This window comes from Nylanderia fulva, unplaced genomic scaffold (genome assembly GCF_048542155.1).
Source record: "Nylanderia fulva isolate GAGA-0341 unplaced genomic scaffold, ASM4854215v1 Scaffold11, whole genome shotgun sequence".
In the NCBI taxonomy this organism is placed as follows: Eukaryota; Metazoa; Arthropoda; class Insecta; order Hymenoptera; family Formicidae; genus Nylanderia; species Nylanderia fulva.
In genome coordinates, this window is record NW_028189302.1 from 2161909 (window position 1) to 2182279 (window position 20371).

General features: G+C 31.5%; 1 protein-coding gene across 5 annotated transcripts in view; it reads left to right on the forward strand.

The window, feature by feature from the left end:
* The window catches only part of LOC114931552 (glutamate receptor ionotropic, kainate 2), a 191613-nt gene that overhangs the window by 124105 nt on the left and 47137 nt on the right, over positions 1-20371 (forward strand). For all 5 annotated transcript variants that reach the window (XM_029303673.2, XM_085486235.1, XM_085486236.1 and 2 more), the window contains one exon: positions 1334-1486. In XM_029303673.2, coding sequence (XP_029159506.2) covers positions 1334-1486 — 153 coding nt within the window. The remainder of the gene's footprint in view (positions 1-1333; positions 1487-20371) is intronic.

Genomic DNA, 20371 nt, shown 5'->3' on the forward strand with positions numbered 1-20371 from the left:
TGTAAGTATTTATTTCACTACTGTCAAGCAAATCATTTATTTGAAACTAGTAATATTGATTTGATATGAAAAATATTTATTCTTGACATAAGAAAATCCTTTTCAAAACAAAGAAATATTTATTTGTTTCAAATAAATGATTCATTTGACAGTCATCTTGAAAGTTTAATAACACTGTCAGAAATATACTGAAAAAAATTTAGTTAATTCTTATAAGTATTTATTTCACTACTGTCAAGCAAATCATTTATTTGAAACTAATAATATTCATTTGATATGAAAAATATTTATTTGACATAAGAAAATCCTTTTCAAAACAAAGAAATATTTATTTGTTTCAAATAAATGATTCATTTGACAGTCATCTTGAAAGTTTAATACCACTGTCAGAAATATACTGAAAAAATTTAGTTAATTCTTATAAGTATTTATTTCACTATTGTCAAGCAAATCATTTATTTGAAACTAATAATATTGATTTGATATGAAAAATATTTATTTTTGACTTAAGAAAATCCTTTTCAAAACAAAGAAATATTTATTTGTTTCAAATAAATGATTCATTTGACAGTCATCTTGAAAGTTTAATAACACTGTCAGAAATATACTGAAAAAAATTTAGTTAATTCTTATAAGTATTTATTTCACTACTGTCAAGCAAATCATTTATTTGAAACTAATAATATTGATTTGATATGAAAAATATTTATTTTTGACATAAGAAAATCCTTTTCAAAACAAAGAAATATTTATTTGTTTCAAATAAATGATTCATTTGACAGTCATCTTGAACATTTAATAACACTGTCAGAAATATACTGAAAAAAATTTAGTTAATTCTTATAAGTATTTATTTCACTACTGTCAAGCAAATCATTTATTTGAAACTAATAATATTGATTTGATATGAAAAATATTTATTTTTGACATAAGAAAATCCTTTTCAAAACAAAGAAATATTTATTTGTTCCAAATAAATGATTCATTTGACAGTCATCTTGAAAGTTTAATAACACTGTCAGAAATATACTGAAAAAAATTTAGTTAATTCTTATAAGTATTTATTTCACTATTGTCAAGCAAATCATTTATTTGAAACTAATAATATTGATTTGATATGAAAAATATTTATTTGACATAAGAAAATTCTTTTTAAAACAAATAAATATTTATTTGTTTCAAATAAATGATTCATTTGACAGTGTTGAACTAAATATTTGTTCAATAATTTAACAATTTTTTTTTAGGGTATATTCTGATATCTCTTGAAAGCGGCACGCGCTCTGCGTTATCATATAGACGAGTATCAAGTATATAATCATATCTTTTCCAGGCCGAACCAGCGTTGATGTACGACAGTGTACAGGTGTTCGCGGTGGGATTACGTACCCTGGAGCAATCCCATGCTCTAAGGCCCGCCAATATTTCCTGCGAGCTCGAGCACCCCTGGGACGGAGGATTGTCTCTCATCAACTACATTAACTCGGTGAGTTACTCTCTTTTCTTTTTCCGCGTTTCTTTATACGCGTTAATATATATCGCGACATATATATATATATAAAATAAAAATTGGAGAAATTGCGCGACTTATATATTTATTAACAATATATATTTCGATTATATAAGAGAGATGGAACTTATAGAGAATACAAGTAAATATAGTCGAAAAAAGTATAATAATTTTTTCTATGAAAAAAAATGTAGAATAAAATTTTTTTCATATTATTATTCATATATATAAAATAAAAATTGGAGAAATTGCGCGACTTATATATTTATTAACAATATATATTTCGATTATATAAGAGAGATGGAACTTATAGAGAATACAAGTAAATATAGTCGAAAAGAGTATAATAATTTTCTATGAAAAAAAATGTAGAATAAAATTTTTTTCATATTATTACACAAATTTTGATAACAATTATTAATATATTAATAAAAAGAGCATCATATTTTGTGTTTTATCGCAAAAAAAGGTAAAGTAAATTATATTATTCTATATATAAAATGAAAATGTAATAACGATTTTATATTTACAATAAATAAAATATTGAGTTTATTGTGTCAGCCATTGTTAAAGTGAATTTAATTTATATGATACAATATCACTGGTAAAAATTTTTTATATACAACAATATAAAATTATAAAGAAATATGTAAAATTATGCATATAATCGCAAAATTATATATGAAATATGTATACATAATTAGATAAAAGTGCTTTTTTATATATTATTATATAAATTGATATATATAATAAATAAGTATTTCTTCATATATAATTTGACATTATTATATATGAACCCTTATAATTTATATATAAATTTATATAATTATGTATAAAAATGGACATATTTCACATATAATTTTTATTATATATATAATTATACAATTATTTATATATAACTATATATAAAAAATGTTTTACCGGGTCGTCGAAAATAAATGCAAAAGTATTATAAACTTTGCAATTTCTAGAACTATATAATTCTGTGGAAAAGAAAAGCGATGTGTCAAAAAAAAGTTATTCTCTATTTTTCTCTAGCTCTTTTTCATCAGAAATCACCTCTTTTACCATTTAGTTTGACAACATACGCAACAGGGATTAAAGATGGAAGTGCGAAGTTGCGAAAATGTGAAAATGTATCTCGTAAGAATTCATTTTCATAAACGCTCGAAATATTGCAAGGGGGAAAATATATATTCTCTCAACGAGCGATGCTTATCCACGCCGCAAGTTCGCGATTTTCGTGGCGGTAAATACATCCGCGGGATGTATTTTAATTTTTCATATATAACACCCGTCCGCATACATTCTCGCCTACGTCGCGGCATCTGCCTCCCGACTTTTCCTTGAAAATAGGCATCGTCTAGTCTAGTAGAAAAGTAAATCCGTGCTCGAAAGCTCGCTTCATCGCTCTTTAAACGCGCCGGATTCACCCCCGAGAAGTAAAGAGAGGGAGATATATCCCGAGGGAGAAGAAACGTGCTGCGGTAGCTTACCGTAAATTGCCGCTGCTAAGATCTGGCTGATGTTCGAAACAAACGATATTCGATATAGCAAACGCCCCATTCATATATAATACATCAATATTTAACGCGATTGGAAATCTCGGATATCGATCACATATCGGACATATGAAATCTGGAAGAAAGAATATTTCCTAGCTCCCCCAAAAAAATCGCTCACATTCGTCAAACTATTGTCTGATCAGTCTTATTCTATCAATCTCGATGTATCATGAAGATATAGAAAAATAATATATTTTATAAAATATTTTCACAAATATTTAGTATATTTTAAAATATATATTTTTTATATATTGATGATGCATCGATCCGTAAGATAAAATTGATCAGACAGTTTGATGGATGTGAACGATTTTGTATTTTTTATATATTTATATATTTAAAATATATTCAATATATTATAAATTTATACACAATTATTCGATCGAGCATAATATATTATAAAATATTCGATTGAACATTCGTATATAGCTCCCGGATTGCTATCGACTCGTATTGTTCATTTCCGAACGTGTGGCACGAAGTGACTTGGAACAATTTCGCTTTAAAGAGAGCAGCCGTAACGCGTTTCTATAAATTTCAATCAACGTTTTGCGCGCGAGTGCATGTCGCTCGTATGAAGGCAGGGTGCGACGTGGCGTATAGCGCCAGGGCGCGACGGATAAATTGTTTAATACCATGATGGACGATTCCAAAGCTGTCACAGACAGGGGCCACAAATCCTTCCGTGATGTTGTACTTCCCCTTTTCAACCTGTACGACATTCTTCCCGTTCCCGTGTCCGACAAAGTACGATATCCGGCTGTAGTGTTTCGGGATTGATATCCACTCGCGAAGATATTGCGATATATATCGATATATTACACACAAATAATATCTTTTCCACGGATAAATATCATATATGTCTTTATAAAGTTTTTAATCTTTTTTTTTTATTTATAATTTTCTTATTTTTATTTATTTTAAGATTGATTAATGATTAAAAATTGCTTGAAATATCTATATAAGTACTTTGAGGATTTATAACATTAATATTTTTAGCATGTCTCTCTGTACGAATTTTTCTTCATTAAATAAAATTATATATGTATATGTAACTTGTATAAATATAAAATATAAATATGAAATATGTATCCATCTATCCACTCGCGAAGATATTGCGATATATATCGCAATGTTCTCTAATAACAATATATTACACACAAATGATCTCTTTTCCACGGATAAATATCAAATATGTACTTTATAAAGTTTTTAATCTTTATCTTTTTTTTAATTTATAATTTTCCTATTTTTATAAAATATAAATGTAAAATATGTCTCCATAAGTTTAATTTTTATCTTTTTTATTTAAAAAATTTTTTATTTCTAATTTTTCCATTTCCATTTTTAAGATTGCTAAATAATAAAAAAACTTGCTTGAAATATCTGTAAGTAATTTGAGGATTTATAATATTAATATTTTTAGTATTTCTCTCTATACAAATTTTTCTTCATCAAATAAAATTATATATGTATAACTTATTGTATAAATATAAAAAAAAAACATATATATAAAATATAAATATAAAATATGTCTCCATAAGTTTAATCTTTACCTTTTTTATTTCTAATTTTTCCATTTCCATTTTTAAGATTGCTAAATAATAAAAAAAACTTGCTTGAAAATATCTGTAAGTAATTTGAAATTTATATATAATTTTTAACATCTTTGGTATTTCTTACGAATTTTTCCTCATCGAATAGAATTATATCTGTGTAACGTGTTGTATATTTCTTTTACTTTATCTTACTATTTTTTGCACTAAAATTCGATTTCGAGCGGGTATAATGAAAATAATTGCGCGCAACCGACCTCCTTGAAAACGTGCACCACATTAACGGGGAGTCTCTTTTACACACGTTCGATCCAATTTCCTCGGATTTTGATTCGACGACCCTTCATTAAGCGGAAAAGTCCCTCCCGTGCTATCTAAACCGGCGCATAGAGTTCAATTTTCCCCGAATTGTACAGACTTTCGTAACCTGGCGCGTACGTGACTTTTGCGCTGCTTGTTAGGAAATAAAAAGTTCGTACGATAAATGCGCGAGGGCAGACCATTGGAGAATTTGAACGCGGGGCTGTAAGAGAAAAGAAAAAAGAGGGATGAGAGAAGAAAAGTGTAGAGAGAGATAAAAAACACACGGAGATATATAAAGAGGCGAAGACGCGAAAACTGCGTTTTGCAGTTTCGCTGGGAAGAAGGAACAATAAAAATCGCCGTCGATACGTCTTGGAAGGTATATTTCCTCCTATTTTTTTTTTTTTTTTTTTTTTTTACGTCAAAGAAAGATCCATTCCGAAAAGAGAGATTAGTCAAAGCACGCCTTCTCGCAGAGATGAAAGGAGGCGCAGCATGCGGCCAACGCGCGGAATGAAACCAACCGTCGCGCCGTCTTAAGAGCACGACAAACATCGTCGTACATTCTCCGGTTCCACGTCCCACGAGCGAAATAACATCGCGCACTTTGGACACGGCACAATGCGACCGCCCGCATTTGCCGTGGAGCAGAAAGCGTCTCATTCGCTGTACCTGCATTCATAATTAATTAAGTTTATCTCCTCCGGTTTTCTCTCTCTCTGTCAGAGCTACAAGTTTGTAATCTTCAATCTAGAGAAAACCAGGACCCCGTCTCTAATATCTCGCCTGCTTCTCCTTAAAACGAGGAACCCCAGCATCATCATCCCTCGTCGATATCGAGGGCGCTCGCGATCATTAATTTAATAGCGAGATTCCAATATCGGACGGGAGAGTCTCCCGAACGAGATCCGGGAATATTTGCAATTTTCCACTTCCCTGTTGAAATTCCGGCATAACATCATGCGTGCCGTACGTTAGATTATGACATCGAATATGTCGAAATTGAATTAGCGACGTCGTCCTATATATTCGAGGTGTGTGCCCGGGACGGCGTGACAGACGCACGTGTGTGTCCGTCTTCGCAAGCACGACTGAGGGATCCAATAAATATCACGTGACGCGCGATACGATTCGTACATGGGGTGGCGTACAAGCGACCAACTATGAATACGCATTCGCACGTGAATGTAACTATCTGCGGTGTACAGCATGTGCTTGCACAGTTGAACAGTCGGGAGTATCTTGCAGAATTTTCGGAAAATAAGGGAAAACGCGCGTCTCGGATTTCCCGTAGAGAAATTATTCATTTGTTAAGCGGAATGATTAATTTTTATTTAATATTTTTAACGATAGGAATTGTCGAAATTTTATAATTGTGAGAATATTTTTTTTACACCCTAGTTCTCTATTAATGCGCGAAATTTTTTTATATAAATATTTGAAGTTGTTAGAATATATTGTAGAACGGGGATAAAGGAAATAGAGAAAAATTTGTCAAATAAAATTTGTTGTCGAGAAATTAAATGTCATAAATATTAATTTTATTTTGTTAATTGTTAAGAAATTTAGAAACACGTGGAAATACATTTTTTATATAAATATTTGTTAGAATATATTGCAGAAGAGGCAGAAAAGAAAATAGAGAGAAAAATTCGTCGGATCAAATTAGTTGTCAAAAAAATTAAACGTTATAAATATTAATTTTATTTTGCTAAATGTTAAGAAATTAAAAAAACACATGGAAACATCCTCTATATAAATATTTGCAGTTGTTAGAATATATTTTACACAGAAGAGAGAGAGAAAAAATAGAGAAGAAAAATTCGTCGAATCAAACTAGTTGTCGAGAAATTAAATGTCATAAATATTAATTTTATTTTGTTAAATGTTAAGAGATTAAGAAACACATTTTTATATAAATATTTGTTAGAATATATTGCAGAAGAGGCAGAAAAGAAAATAGAGAGAAAAATTCGTCGGATCAAATTAGTTGTCAAAAAAATTAAACGTTATAAATATTAATTTTATTTTGCTAAATGCTAAGAAATTAAAAAAACGCATAGAAACATCCTCTATATAAATATTTGCAGTTGTTAGAATATATTTTACACAGAAGAGAGAGAGAAAAAATAGAGAAGAAAAATTCGTCGGACCAAACTAGTTGTCGAGAAATTAAATGTCATAAATATTAATTTTATTTTGTTAAATGTTAAGAGATTAAGAAACACATTTTTATATAAATATTTGTTAGAATATATTGCAGAAGAGGCAGAAAAGAAAATAGAGAGAAAAATTCGTCGGATCAAATTAGTTGTCAAAAAAATTAAACGTTATAAATATTAATTTTATTTTGCTAAATGTTAAGAAATTAAAAAAACACATGGAAACATCCTCTATATAAATATTTGCAGTTGTTAGAATATATTTTACACAGAAGAGAGAGAGAGAAAAAATAGAGAAGAAAAATTCGTCGAATCAAACTAGTTGTCGAGAAATTAAATGCCATAAATATTAATTTTATTTTGTTAAATGTTAAGAGATTAAGAAACACATTTTTATATAAATATTTGTTAGAATATATTGCAGAAGAGGCAGAAAAGAAAATAGAGAGAAAAATTCGTCGGATCAAATTAGTTGTCAAAAAAATTAAACGTTATAAATATTAATTTTATTTTGCTAAATGTTAAGAAATTAAAAAAACACATAGAAACATCCTCTATATAAATATTTGCAGTTGTTAGAATATATTTTACACAGAAGAGAGAGAGAAAAAATAGAGAAGAAAAATTCGTCGGACCAAACTAGTTGTCAAGAAATTCAATAAATATAATTTTATTTAATTCACAAATATTAATTTTATTTTAAACATTAAGAAATTAAGAAACACGTGGAAAATACATATACCGTCACTAATATCATTTATTGCGCACTCACAATTTATCCTTTAATACATCTATAATGCGACCCTATTCTCTCTCTCGTGCCGACCGCAAAAGTGCCACGGAATAGCGTTAAAATTGCAAAACTCTTTATTTGGCGGTTTTCCGAACGTTTTTATCACCGGATTAGCTATTTCGCATTGTTTGCTCGCGCGCCTTTCGAGCATCTTTCATTCTATGTGGATTTTGGCATCAGCGGTGAACTCTTGTTTATGTCCCGTCGGTATTATCCTACTTTCTTACCCCGATTTAACCCCAAAGTGTCCTCCCTCCCTCTCCGTGCCAAGGGCAAACGTAAAGCAGGTCATCGGATTAAAATCCATCCGTTCGCCAAATTTGCCATAAATAAGTTTAAACGAATATCGCGGGCGACGCTGGCCGGATTGTTGAGGCGCCAAGTTCGCAAACTCCTCAAACAATCTTTTTATATACACTATTCGACAGAAATTTACGATCCAGCTTATACACATCTCTCTCTCTCTCTCTCACGTTTCTTTTTCGTTTCTATTCCGCACTCAGCTTCATTTAATTAAATCTTAACCGAGCGCATTCCGTTTAACTTAACGCCGGTGCTTCCGCGCTTTTACGAACTCAGCTCTAAAAAATTGTTCATCTCTCGTGGTTTATATAAAAGTGGACGGCCGGCGAACGTAAATTTCGCAAAATTATAATAGTAAAAATTACGCGGAAGTATTAAAAAAAGAATGCGATATTTTTTTGAAAATAGGATCGAACCTTTCAACGTAAAGGCAGCATCTCTCTTTACATTCCTAACAAATTAATTGGGTTTATTTTATACAAGTTCATCTCAGTGAAGTTTTTGCCGAGGAGCATTAAATGAGATCTAGAATGTAACAATTTTAAAAAATATCAGCATAAAATAGATTATTTTAATCTAAAAATAAATATTATTGTATAATAATTTTATATTATATCATAAAAAATAAAATAGAGAAACGTTACTGTCTTTTAAATACTTACATTTTACATAAATCGATATATGTTCTATCGATTTAATAATAATTTTAATTTGTTATTTATTAGTTTAGATAAAGGTTTAGAATTTCAAACAATTACATTTAATTTTGTAACTAAATTACAATTTCCCAAAGATACCAGAGATACAAATTACGCGTCGAAAATCACATTGAACCGCGTCGAAGCGCATTTTGTAGTGCTCGTAATTCGCGCTGCTTTATCTTCCCTTCGGTAAATTCGATTCAATCTATATAGAAAACAATACATCCGCACGATATGTTTGCGGTAAAAGTATATTATGTGGATCGCTAAACAAATATTCGCACTAATTTAAACTGAAAATGAATTTCTGACCGTTCGATAAATATTGATTTTGCATTGACAAATTATATGATACGTAATTCCAATTATCTGATTATTCTTCTGTAAATATAAAGTAATTGCTGTGTAAATCTACAATTTTGTTAAAAAATTATATAATATACGTATAATACGAAAATTTCAAATTAAATTTACTTTTTCCAATTTATCATGTAATATATATAATCAACTTTTTTAACTTACATTTTTTAATTCGCGAGAGAAAGTAAAAATTCTTAATACACACTTGAAATAATTTGTAAATATTCAAAAATTAATATATAAATAAATTGTTTAATAATTTCAAAAATATTTGTGATATCAAATATGAGAAACAGAAAAGTTATTACGTACATTTTTTAATAGGAACTTTGTGTACAATTTTAAGTAACTTTAGATAGTTCCTTTTTATAAAATATATATATTTTTCAATTTCGTTGCAAATTCTTTATTACAAGAAAGCGCGGTCAGTTATCTACCGTGATATCATCTTTTACAACTAATTAACGAAACGTACGATCTATGAAAACGAAATTCATCGCGCTCGTAACTTTCGTACCTTTATAGCGTGCAGAAAATTCGCTCGTAGAAACAGAGCCGTTCTGACATGCATTACAATTGCACTTGGTCGGCCTTTTATTATCTCTTTTCATGCGTCTGCATCTACAAAACCGCAATTTTATTTTGAAGTTACCTTTGCGCAGTCCGTTAGTACACTGATGGCATTTTTACAACAATCCATTCAAAAAGATATTTGTTTTATTGTTGTTCTTCTTCAAATTTTTGCATTTATACATTTCCCGTTAAAATGTATTTTTTTACTTTTCAGAATATAAAATTATTATTTATTTATTTTTTATTATAGAATTTATATTGTATATAAATTAATTTTTTTTTAATATATTTAAAAAAATACCAGATTATATACGCAGTTCTGCAAAGAATGGAACAAATATATGTAGTAAAAAAAAACATTGTGTCACATACGTGGTGTTTTTCCTTTGTTTCAACGAAATATATATCAGATAGTACATTTGAACGCATACGGGATTTTATCGTGTATGTATACGAATAACAAATTGATCGTCCTTCTCATTCCTTTATCTCATATCAGTTTCATTATAAACTATGATTTGCTAGCTCGTTCTCGGTCGAACAATTGATGTATATCTCTATGATTTTACATATTTGAAATTTATATTCATGTCTGTTTTTATAACAGCCAATTTCAGTAAGAAAAAATGCTAATTGCTAATTTGGAAATATATTTAAAATTATTATAGCATGTATACAAATTTGTGCGATATTTAGATGTGTAAATAAAATTAAATATATAATAGAATTTATAATATTATTTATGTATTTTTATCATATATATTTATATATCAATTCTATTATATATTATGATAGAATTCAAATATAATTATAATATAAAAATAGTCTATCTATTATTTTATTATGCCTATATTTCTAATATATAATAGAATTTAAATAGAAATAGAAATACAATTTGCAAGCTAAATATCAATTCAAAAGCGAAACGTGTCTGATCATAAAGTGGTTATAAAAACAAGGCCAAATCTGCGAGCTTTCATGCATAAATACAATATCAGTCTGTACCAGCATACAAGGAAGTTGTCCTTTTGAAAGAACGCTTTCGTTTGTCCGCGGCACAACTAGACGTGATATCTGTTTTTTTTTTTCTTTTTTTTTTACGTATCGTTCTTAATCGGCTTAGCTTTTGTTTTCAAACCAAAAATATACAGGCATATGATGAAAAATTCGAAAGAATTTTTCAAAGGTAAAAGCAATATTGCTCCTTTGTACCCGCATAGAGCCACGATTCAAATTCGTAAAAATTGAATTTATTTTTTCTTTTACTGTAACTATAGCTTCGCTATAATTTAACTCTAACGTTATCTGTAAAGCCGTGTTTTGTTGGGCGAACGGTATTGTGATGCACGTACAATCGGTTTCCAATCGCGAATTATACTGCTAAATTGGCGGACAATTTGACGAATAATTTTCGATAACGGAGCAACGTCGATTTCGACTATTGGGCACTTTCATTGTTCGACATTTTGCCGCGATGCAAGTTTAACCGCGCAACATCCAGTTTTAATGAAAATTAAATGCGAAACGCAAGAACACAATAAAAAGAGAATTTCATGTGCATATATATATTTTTTTATATATATGTATATACATATATGTGTACTGTATATGTACATATACAGGGTGTCCGGTAACTAACGGACCAATGATTAAGGATTCTCTGGCCAATTTGGAGACGATTTTTTCTTAGCAAAAATGTTGAGAAGTCAATAATTTTCGAGTTATAAGCGATTGAAAAAAATGGGGTTTTTGAAAACTAAACGTTTTGGAGTTAAAAGTCTAACATAATTACATTCTTCAGTTAATTTCAGGTAGAATTTACTATAATAAAATTTTAATTTGAGGCTTAGTTATAAAGTTACATAATGACAAATATTGGAAAGTTGTAAAAAATGATGACCTTTTTCGACATTTTTGCTGAGGAAAAATCGTTCCCAAATTGACCAAAGAATCCATTTGTAATCGTTGGTTCGTTAGTTACCGGACACCCTGTATATAGAGAGGAAGAGTGGTACGTTAAAATTGCAAGCGTGTCGTCTTTTACCATGTCTCATGTTCCACATAATACTACATCTTCGCTATTCTACTTTCCCAAAGCACCTCGAGCTTGTGCAATGCTTTGGATGACCGCTTACTGAAATTGCCCTCCGTTATGCTCTCTAGTTACCTACCGCAACTCTCCTGCTCCTGTTTCCTTTTTTGCTGTTTCCTTTTTTTTTATTTTTCGTTTCCCACTTATCTCCTATCTCTGACTCGCTGTTTTTCCAGTTTCTTTTCTCTCTTCATCAGCCCGGAAATCCAGATCCCGAATAATTCAGTGCATTAGTATCTCTCTTCGAGAACAAATATTTATATATGTATTTAAAAAATCTATATGAAAAAGAATAATTTAAAATCTGTATGAAAAAGAATAATTTAAAATCTGTATGAAAAAGAATAATTTCTACATTTAGTAAAATTTTTCGAGCAGATTATTTTGCACGAGTTATTTTAAGAATTGTCGTGTAAAGCTTTATTCCGCGACAGATATATAAATATTGCACGTTCTCTTTGATCCGCGATACAATAATTTCGAAAAAAAAGAAAATAATATTTTACCCGTCCATTAAATCAGGTCTAGCAAAATCGCCGGATTAAGGGGATCCTAAGCTATCCTAAGTTTCCTTCCTGTTTTATCGACAAAATGTGAGGTTAAATAAACTATAAATCTATTTATTGGATACGGATTATCTTTTACCTGAAATTAGAACGCTTCGCTCTTTGTTAATATTAAATATTTTAATATATGCAGGAAAAAGATTTATCAATCTGTATAGTTTCATTTGTACAGGAAAAAGATTTATTAACCTGTATATGAGACTATACAGATTGATAAATCTTTTTCCTGTACAAATTAAAGTATTAATATTAACAAAGAGCGAAGCGTTTTAATTTCAGATAAAGAACAATCCGTATAGTTAATAAATAGATTTATAGTTTATCTAACCTCACATTTTGTCGATAAAACAGGACGGAAATTGTTCGCCGAATTGTCAATGTCTGTCGCGCAAAGCAGCTACAAGTCGACGGCCCAATTACTCGCGTTTCGAGGCGAGGAAGATTTTCCTTAAGTGATTAGAATATCCATTCTTCGCGCCATTGCCCTAAGCCGGCCTGTGACGGCTCTTAGATCCCGTGGGATTTAGATAGCGCCCTCGGACGGCGTCGTAACGTGCCGGATTTGCTGGGACGCGGATTCTCGCGCACGCTGCGCCACCACCCGGCCAAATTGCTCTCGTTCTACTTGCCGGCGCGTAACGAGCGCAATATAAAGCGATTAATATATCGTTTCATAAAAGCGGAGCTTGTTGAGTGGTCGGAGAAGATTACACGCGACGTAAAGCACGCTTGGGTTACTTGGCCTTTGTCGTCGCGGACGCTTCCGGCAGTAAGACATTATTATTTCATCGGTTGTGTGACGGGACCACTTTTCGCGAGTGTGTTGCTCGCGAATGTTAATTATAAGGGCGAAAAGGAGACGGAGAATTAGCAAATAACAGCCATTGTGTGCAAGCTTCGCGCTAACGATTTACGTGGATTTCAGCCCCGAGTGCTCAACAAAACGAAAAACCCCTTTCCTCTTCGACGCCTCGGGTCCAATTCTCACAAATATTTATTTATTTATTTATTTATTTGTTTGTTTTTTTGCTACGCATAAACAGAAACTGCTGCCTTGATATATGACGAAATTGAAATATGACGAAATAAGGGATTACATATAGCGCTCAAAAATGGCCTACTTTTTCAAGACTTCGTTTTTTCGATAAATAATGTAATAATAATAAGTTATTAAGTTTTGTATAAAATAATAATTTTTTATTCTTATGACAAATTGTAGAGCATCAGTGATGAACATGCATAATTCCAGTCTCTGTACGATTTTACACTATAGATTAGTTCGATCTGAAAATATTTTCTTGTACAGAAATGTTGCAGTTATGAATTGTCGAAAGGATTTTTTTTATTTAGACAAATTTATGAAATTTGATAACTTGATTAAAAAAAAGTTTCAATTTTGTCTCACACACACACACACACAAAACTTTTCCACTTTCTTATCAAAAACTTATAAAAAAAAAACAAAATAAGAAACAATCGGTAAAACCTTCGAAAATTCCTAGCCATAACATTTCTTTACGAGAAAATATTTTTATTTTTCAAATCAACCTAATTTTTATGGTGCAAAATCATGCAGATACTGGTGCACACAATTTATCATAAAAATTCTAATTTTTTTATATATATATGCACTAAAAAGTATAACTAAAATAGAGAATAGAGAATAATAAAATAGGGCCATTTTTGCGCTCGACAAAGGTATATGTAATCCCTTAACGCTATCGCGATATATTTGTCGAGAGTCGAAAGAGGAGGGATTTTTTTTATTCTTCTCGCAATCCCGTATAAATAATATCTGTTTTCTTCGACAATATTACGTTCGCATCGAACAATTGCATGGAGCGACGACGTCGCAAACGACGTTGTTTATTCGCCCGTATTTATGATCTCGCGCACCCGCTTTGCAATGCTAATGACAGCCGGCTGGCATTTAGTTAGATAACGTTTGGAGGCGCGCCAAGGTAACACCGAGTTTCCCTGAACGCGCGCGCGATCGCTTACTCCTATTGACAATATACCCAGACGTGTACAATGGTCGATATTCAATTCCGGGACACTCTCTCTTTCTCTCTCGCACCGTCCCTCAAAATCCTGCCGCGTATATCAGATCTTGCCGGATGCACAACGCGCGAAGCTGCGGCGAACAAACTACCTTTTTGCGAGACGTCATTTAGATCGATTTTTTTTTTTTTTCGATATTGACTCTGTGCGGTTCCGCCATAGCTTCGCAACGTACCCTGTTTTACCCTGGCATATCCGACAGCTGAAACAAGCTGATACGCCACCATATAGTGTATGTACAGACAAAAGAGAACGATCCAATGTGCTATCCTAAACTCTGATGACGGTGGATTGACGTTTGTCAAGGAAAAATATTACAGAATCACATAGTTGTGATTTTTGTATCAGAAAAAAATATTTATGAAAATTTCGTCACATATGGTAGAGACGCAAATTCTCAATTTGATATAATTTATCTTCAAGTTTGAATATAATTTTATTTTATTCTTTAAAGATAACTTAAATTTATTTTAAAAGAAAAAATTTATGTGATGATTTGGACGGTTGCCGAAAAGAAAGAAAATTCTTGTTGCAGTGTCAGAATATTGAAATTTGTGTAGAAAGGTTTACAGAATTTCCATTACGATAAATAAGTACATGTCATTTCAATGTAATTTAATATAATTTAATTTTTAAAAAACATCAATCTAATTTAACTTTTTTATGTAACATAGGAACATATTTACTTTTCTGAAATATAGTTTTATAAAAAAATATACATATATTATGTATGTCATATACATCTTTTTGATGATATTTCAGCACTTGTCAAGGAAAATGTGACAGAATAGTAATTATGTTTTAAAAAATATGAAAGTTCCATCACGACAAAATAAATATATTTTTCTATTCATTATGACACATACATACACAATTCAGAGTATTTTGCTTTAATTTAGCATTTTAATGAATATATAATTTAATATTTGAAGATAACAAACAAGTACATTCTATTTTCCCAATTTATTTTTACGAGAAAGTGCATGCGCTATATGTATATTGCATAATATTTTCTAAACTGATCAGTTTAATTTTCTTGCAAATTAACTAACTGTTAGTGACAAGTTAATTTTATTATTAAAATAATTTTGTCACGCAGTCGGGGTAATTGCAGTGCTTGCATTCTCTGAATAAACAACGTTGCGAGATACAGGTACATGCGAACACCTATGCATACTAGAAGGGATACAGAGTCGGTTTTTCGTGACGAAAACATTCCCGGCTTATACAAACGTTCCCACGGGCGATGTTATCGAGGATCCGTTCTCCCGAATTCGCATCTCGACACGAGGAATGTCCCTAGGCGACGCCGGGAATTGCCGCGCGATATAACCGAGTTAGTTTCCGCTCCTCTAATAGGGCATTTCAGCATTCTGCTAAATCCTAACCGGAGCGACATTATGCCTCCAGCCTCTCGAGTGGCTTAATTGAACCGAACGAGAAATAATTGCCGCGGCGGAAGCTCGCGTAATATGACGTCACGCGAATGGGAGACGCTCCTCCTCGCCCAGATCGCATTCTCTCTCGCCGAGGATGTAATCTAAATCCTTGTAAAATTACAATTGCAGACGAGAAACGGCGCTGACGCGTCCGGAATACCTAAGCGTCGAATAGACGACCGAAACCGATTCATTTTATCCGCAGCACAATTATTATATTATATTAATAATTTAATTAACATCTGACACTTGACGGGAATGCATCAGCTGATTGTGATTCAATATTCAAACTAATTTATTTTATCCATAACACAATTATTATATTAATAATTTAATTAACATTTGACACTTGATAGAGATTTATTTTATCCGTAGTACAATTATTATATTAATAATTTAATTAACATTTGACACTTGACAGGTATGCATCAGCTGATCGTGGTTCAATATCGACCGAAACGATTCATTTTATCCATAGCACAATTATTATATTAATAATTTAATTAACATTTGACACTTGACAGGTATGCATCAGCTGATCGTGGTTCAATATCGACCGAAACGATTCATTTTATCCATAGCACAATTATTATATTAATAATTTAATTAACATTTGACACTTGACAGGTATGCATCAGCTGATCGTGGTTCAATATCGACCGAAACGATTCATTTTATCCATAGCACAATTATTATATTAATAATTTAATTAACATTTGACACTTGATAGGGATTTATTTTATCCATAGCACAATTATTATATTAATAATTTAATTAACATTTGACACTTGACAGGTATGCATCAGCTGATCGTGGTTCAATATCGACCGAAACGATTCATTTTATCCATAGCACAATTATTATATTAATAATTTAATTAACATTTGACACTTGATAGGGATTTATTTTATCCATAGCACAATTATTATATTAATAATTTAATTAACATTTGACACTTGACAGGAACGTATCAGCTGATTGTGTTTCAATATATCCGAACCGATTTATTTTATCCGCAGTACAATTATTATATTAATTAACAATTTTTCTATTACATTATATTATATTAATAATCTAGTTAGCATTTGACATTTGACAGGGATGCATCAGCTGACTGTGGTTCAATATCGACATCCCAGTCAGCGGTCCGTCCAGACTTAATTATACTGTCAATGCAATTGACATTGCGGTAATCTCTCATCTCAGAGATCACCAGCTGCAAGACGTGTGACGTTCGCCAATAACACAGTTCCGGTTACGTTGTGACGCACAAATCCTCCCACTTCCTCCTTCCCGTTGTTCACGACGTAATTAGCAACATGATTAAAGCGCTTGCTTTGGGTAAGTGCGAGGGATGATTGCATGGTAAAGCGCGTGCAAACGAGCTTCCCCGTTTTTATCACGACCGGAGAAATACAACGAAACACATACGCACACACGTATATAAATTTACAGAGAGAGAGAGAGAGAGAGAGAAAACCGCGTCGAAGAGAACCGAGGGATGGAAGAGCTTGATTAATCGCGGGAACACGCGAGAACGCTGAAAGCACACGAAGACAAGATTACACCCTGGCCGGAGAGAGAAGGATCCCCTGACTTTCCCCTTAATTAAGCGTTCGCTGATAAGCCGCGCGCAGTTTATACGTTTAGCGCCAACGAGACGAGATACGTGTTTCGGGAGATAAATCCCTGGGAAGAGACCGGGAAGAATGTTGCTGTTTGAATAATTTATTTAAATGATTCTGCGTCAAACACAGGCGTCAACTTCTCTCGACTAAGTCTTCTCTTCTACCAGAGAGCAGAACGAAGGCAAATCGACGCTTAATATCGCGTGATACCTAAACTATAATGATATACTGCGTATACGTCTATATAGACGCCTTGAATACAACCTGTTGAATACGGAATTGCTTGCGTCAAAATCTATGATAGGGGAGGTAAGTAGAAAGGTAGGAAATGATAAATTACCTGACCCAGCTTTGGAGATCAGCGCAAAGTAATCGAAAATCACATATTCACCCCCTCTCTAATTAATTCTCCGCGTTTATTTCAATTAAATTATTATACGATTATATGAGAAAATTGCAATATCGCAGTTTAAATTTTAATGAAAATGTAGGTATAAAAAAAGGCTAGTAAGAGCCAGACCACTGATATTAGGTGTAAAAATATTATTTTCTAATTCCTCTATACTTATTTTGTATAAAATAATAGTTCGTATATTATAAAATGATCATAAATTATATATTATTGTCAATTATTATTTTAATATATTATAAATATTATTTTATACAAAATAATTATAAAAGAATTCAAAAATAATTATGTTGCACTTAATATCTAATTTTCTCTTAAAATTTACCTTAAAAATCATAGTAATTATGGCATAATACGATATTAGAATAATTTCATAAGAATTTCTCTGATTAATATTTACCACAATAAAAATATAAAATATGTTCGATAATAAAATTTATTACGTGCATATTAATATTTTTTATTGCGGTAAATATTAATCGGAGAAACTCTTCTAAATTTTTCCAATACTATTATTAGCGCAATTTTCAGGGTAAATTCTAAGAGAAAATTCTCTTCGTGTACAACTCTTATTTAATACTGAATATATATTTCTACATTTGCCCTTTCGATTTTTTCAATTTTAATGGTTTCGTTGGTCTTTAAAAGTCCCGATGACACGAGGCAGCGCGCCTTATAATTTACTTCCGGCCTTTAGAGGAGCGCGTTGCTGGCCGCCGCTGTAATTAGGTATTCACGTTCAGCGGCGGTTTACCGCTTAATTCAGTCGCGACTTCTGGTACGGCCTGGCGGTACTTTTTAAAAGGTCGTTTTACGGCCTTATCCCAACAGCTATTCCCGTCAGGAACACACCGGGAGTTGTCTCCCTTCCCGTTGTTTCACGACTTGGTCCAAGTTCGAGGCTTTAACTGGGGCAGGAACGGGACCATTAATTTACGGCCGTACTTTGTTATCCCCCGGTTCCGTTTCCACTTCCGGTAGGAGCCGCGCCGAAACGACCTACGCGAACGATATTTTAATTAATCCATTCCGCGTCTCCGAAGAAAAACAGACGCTCGTCATCTCCGCGCGAAGTCGCATTTAACACACAAAATATTCACGAATATTTTACGCTACCGTAATAAAAAATGTATACAGGGTGTCCGGTAATTAACGGACCAACGATCACAAATGGATTCTTTGGTCAATTTGGGAACGATTTTTTCTCAGCGAAAATGTCAAAAAAGGTCATCATTTTTTACAACTTTCCAATATTTGTCATTATGTAACTTTATAACTAAGCCTCAAATTAAAATTTTATTATAGTAAACTCTACCTGAAATTAATTGAAGAATGTAATTATGTTAGACTTTTAACTCCAAAATGTTTAGTTTTCAAAAAACCCATTTTTTTGCTAAGAAAAAATCGTCTCCAAATTGGCCAGAGAATCCGCCCTTAATCATTGGTCCGTTAGTTACCGGACACCCTGTATATATTATTTGTATCTTGGCGGACGAAATATGTATATGTATTGTGTGTGTGTGTTTGCACGGAGCAGTTACCGAATACCAGGATTCGGAAGCTGTAAATAAAGCTTACAACCGCGTACATTATCCGAGCGTGTAACTAAAGCCTACATGCAACATTGTATGCATTGCTTTTAAAACCATTGTACGCATAACTGGAATTTATCGAATCATATTGAAGCTAAATCCGAATAACCATATTTGCGACGTGCCATCAACTATTGGCATTTGACGATTTGACGATTTTATTGTTAAACACGATTAAAATTGCTCGATACCAATATGGTATGGTTTTTATCATTGCCAAAATTGTCGTGTGAAAATATATATTTTGCTGCTATTATTCCAAACTTTATTACATTGCGCGGAAAAAATTTTCCGCGGTTAAATTTAAGACATCTCTGTATTTAAAAAAAGAAGTTAAGTAATTAATGAATTAAATTTTTTTTAATTTAGTTACCATACCTAAATTTTAACTATTGCAATTAATAAATATATATAATAAATATATATATATATATATATATATATATAATATATATATATATATATATATATATATTATATATATATATATATATATATATATATATAATATATTGTATTTTTTAAATACAATTTAGTTTAATCAAAATGCATTTTAAATGCATTTTATGCGTTGTCTTTAAGCTATAGTTTAGCACACTGAGAAAATTTGTTAACTTGACCAAACCTTTCAAGTAAATATTATTTTGTTAATTGAACATCTAAAAATACTTAAATTAAATCTAACAAAACGTATATTTGATTTATATACTAATATGTTCAATTAATAAAGTAATAATTAATTGAAAGGTTTAGGGAAT